The sequence below is a fragment of the Orussus abietinus genome, unplaced genomic scaffold (genome assembly GCF_000612105.2).
Source record: "Orussus abietinus isolate OABI.00-Male unplaced genomic scaffold, Oabi_2.0 scaffold2, whole genome shotgun sequence".
NCBI classification, from domain to species: domain Eukaryota; kingdom Metazoa; phylum Arthropoda; class Insecta; order Hymenoptera; family Orussidae; genus Orussus; species Orussus abietinus.
In genome coordinates this window covers 3,813,846-3,816,893 of record NW_019396012.1, presented here as the reverse complement: position 1 = coordinate 3,816,893, position 3,048 = coordinate 3,813,846, and the positions used below count along the sequence as shown (strand labels likewise).

The 3,048-nt window shown below is 58.6% G+C and overlaps 1 protein-coding gene across 1 annotated transcript; it reads left to right on the top strand.

Annotated features, from left to right (window-relative positions):
• The first annotated feature begins 626 nt into the window (after positions 1–626).
• LOC105700634 (facilitated trehalose transporter Tret1) lies at positions 627–2,673 on the top strand. The gene is made up of 3 exons (XM_012426666.1): positions 627–756; positions 827–1,089; positions 1,162–2,673. The coding sequence occupies exons 1-3, from the start codon at positions 678–680 to the stop codon at positions 2,215–2,217; spliced, it is 1,398 nt and encodes a 465-aa protein (XP_012282089.1). The 5' UTR covers positions 627–677; the 3' UTR covers positions 2,218–2,673.
• The last annotated feature ends 375 nt before the right edge of the window (positions 2,674–3,048 follow it).

Here is a 3,048-nt window from a genome sequence, read left to right as displayed (position 1 = left end):
TTCTCGCCGACGCAAGGACTCGATCCGATCTCGAGGGGGGGCAAAAAGGGAGCGAAGGGGCGTCGAAGGATAAAGAATCGGCCGATCATCGCGATTTCCGCATGCTCGCGCTCGCGCCCCTGCCCGCCAAGTTTCGCGGAATTGCTGCACTTTACTCCAAGTACAAGGATGTACTTGCTCGCGAGTATCTGCTCCCCGGAAACTATTGCAATCTAGCCGGCACCCGTCACTTTAAGCGACGCCATTAAAGTGCCGACTATATCGTCTCAAACTTCAGACGCACTTCTGGCTACGTTTCCCAGTGGCAGCGCGCCGACGACGTTCCACCCCGTAAGCTCGTTATCGACGACTCGCGATGGGTACGGCGGACCTGGACTCCCGTCCAGTTAGAAGAAACGTCAAGGGAATCTCGCGAACCATCCAGCGAGATATTAGAGGAGATTCCCGAAGAGGTCCCCGAGAATCGCGGCCGCGCGCCGACCCAGATTCGTCCACCGGGCGAGACACCTCGCTTGCTCACAGATTTCCTCGTCGAGCCGTCTTCCGTCTCGAGGTCCCTTATCAGATTTCTAGCGCGACTGCGTACCCGATAAAGGCGCCGGGAGGAGTCGGGCCCCCGGCAGTGTTCGGCAGTGTTCGGCAGTGTTCGGCAGGTCCGCGAGGGGTGCCCGATCGAGATGTCCGAGGAATCCGCGAAGGGAAGGTACAGCGCCCCCGAGGGCTCCAGGACGTGGGAGTATTTGGCGGCCTTCTCCTGTGAGTGCCCCTTCGAGAGGGTCGAGGTCCGGGACGAGTTCGATCGCTGAAGCGGGTTCCCTTCTTTCAGGTTCCATCGCGGCGCTCTGCCTAGGGTGCATCGTCGGATGGAACTCGCCGAGCAGCGTGAAACTCACCGCGCCGGACTCGCCGATCGCGGTGACGGTGTCGCAGATCTCGACCATGGCCGCCCTGGTGGCCGTCGGCCACATGCTCGCGCCGCCGATCAGCGGCGCCGTCGTCGACCGAATAGGACGGAAGAACACCTTGCTGCTGAGTGGCTTACCGCTCGTTCTCAGCTGGTCCATGATCATCGTCGCCAGGAGCGTCGCCGTAAGGGTCGCGTTTGTCGTTTCCTTTCGGTCCCGTGTGCCGAGGGTGTCCAACTTATCGCTCCGCCCGCAGGTACTCTACGTGGCGAGGTTCCTGAGCGGCATCACCCTCGGCGGGACCGTCTGCGTCTGTCCGATGTACCTCGGTGAGATAGCGTCGGTGAAGCTGCGGGGTGCCGTGGGGGCAGCCGTGAGTTTCATGTTCAACCTGGGTATCTTCTTCGCCTTCCTGGTGGGGCCGTACCTCTCGGTACCGGCGTTGTCGTCGGTGTTTCTGGGAATCTCCGTTGCTTTCGTGGTCAGCTTCTGGTTCATGCCGGAATCGCCGTATTACTTGGCGATGGTCGGTCGCGTGGAAGAAGCCGAAGAGGCCTTGGAAAAGCTGCGAGGCAAAAGCGACGTGACCGAGGAGCTGGAGTCGATAACGAGCTCCTCGAAGGACAAGGGCAAGAGTCGCGAGCGCGTCGGGATGAAGGAGCTGTTCGCGATTCGCGGAAATCGAAAGGCGCTGCTCATCCTCCTGATATTCGTCTCCACGCATCACTTTGGCGGATACTTTAGCATCATCACCTACGGTCAGTTGATTTTCAGGGAGATGGGAGACCTCGTTCCCGATCATCTGGCTACCATCGCCATGGCGGGGACTCAGCTCGTCGGGTCCGTTTTAACGACCTTCCTGGTGGAAAGAACGGGCAGGAAGCCCCTGATATTCTGTTCCGGGTTTCTTTGCGCGATCTGCACGTTTCTCGTAGGTATGTTCTTCTACGCGAGAGACTACATGGAACGGGACGTGTCGCCGTACGCCTCGATCCCGTTCGTCGCCACGATCGTTTACGTCTTCGCCTTCACGCCGGGTCTCGTCAGCGTCCAACTCATATTGGCCTCCGAGGTCTTCGTCACCGACGTCAAAGCCTTGGGTACGTGTATCCTGGGCGTAGTCGGCGGCGTCCTCGGCACGGTCGGCGTCAAGCTGTACGTTCTCCTGGCGGTCAAATGGGGATTCGGACATTCGGTGCCGTTCCTCGGCTTCTCCGTAATTCTGACGCTTTGCACCGTCCTTCTGATGCGTCTCGCTCCGGAAACCAAGGGCAAGACGTTGGTGCAAATCCAAAAGGAGCTCAACGAGTGAAGGCTCCGCGACTTCCGTCGCCGATCGTCCTCGAGCGTTTCGTCGGTCGAACGGAGAGATGCTTTGTCATTGTTTGTTCAACGGCACGCTCGAGAGCCACGCATTTCGTGGCGCCGATACGACGAGTCGTTATCGAAATCGAGTGCAAGACGTTTGAATTCGAACGGTTCGAGCTCGATAAATGCTCCGCAAACACGGTTGCGGTTAACGCGTTCTCCGATCGTAGACGTGGAACGCAAGATACGTCAAGAAAGTCGCTTTATCACGGTTACGGTCGCGACGGTATCTCGCTCGCACGCGACGACCGTATCGAAAGTCATCTTAGCTAAGGTCAACGATCCATAAAAACGACGAACCGGCATCCTGGCGGCATCCGATGTCGCGGACAGAAAGAGATTCTAACGCGGCACCTACCCCAGAGCGCGAACTCGAATAAAATTCATACACGTAGCGGAATCCTTTTCGCATGCCTCGTCCATCGTTTCGTCGTGGCCGCGGATCGGGGAATTTGGCGAGACGCTCCTCGCCTCTTCTCTCGAATCGCCACGCGACGCGTTAACCCATTCTCCGTCGTTTCCGATCGCCGGCCACGTCCGCGACTCGCGAACGGATCGCCGCTACAAAAGACGGAGGAAAGTGCCCGGAAATGCGACGACGGAGGGCTTCTCCTCTCTCGGATATCCGGCCAAGCATGGGATTTGGAAAAATCACTATTCAGCCCTTCGGAAATTGCTATTGGCAGAACCATTAGAGGCTGGAATTAGTTTCGCGATCCGAGATATCCGGCCGGGCGAGTTTCCGTGCCGAGACCGCCGCGGTCCACTTATCTTA

Excerpts from the sequence above, each read along its gene's own strand:
- LOC105700634 (XM_012426666.1), top strand. The coding sequence starts at position 678 with ATGTCCGAGGAATCCGCGAAGGGAAGGTACAGCGCCCCCGAGGGCTCC. Across the intron at positions 757-826 it reads GTATTTGGCGGCCTTCTCCT|GTTCCATCGCGGCGCTCTGC; the intron begins GTGAGTGCCCCT and ends CCCTTCTTTCAG. Across the intron at positions 1,090-1,161 it reads TCGTCGCCAGGAGCGTCGCC|GTACTCTACGTGGCGAGGTT; the intron begins GTAAGGGTCGCG and ends CTCCGCCCGCAG.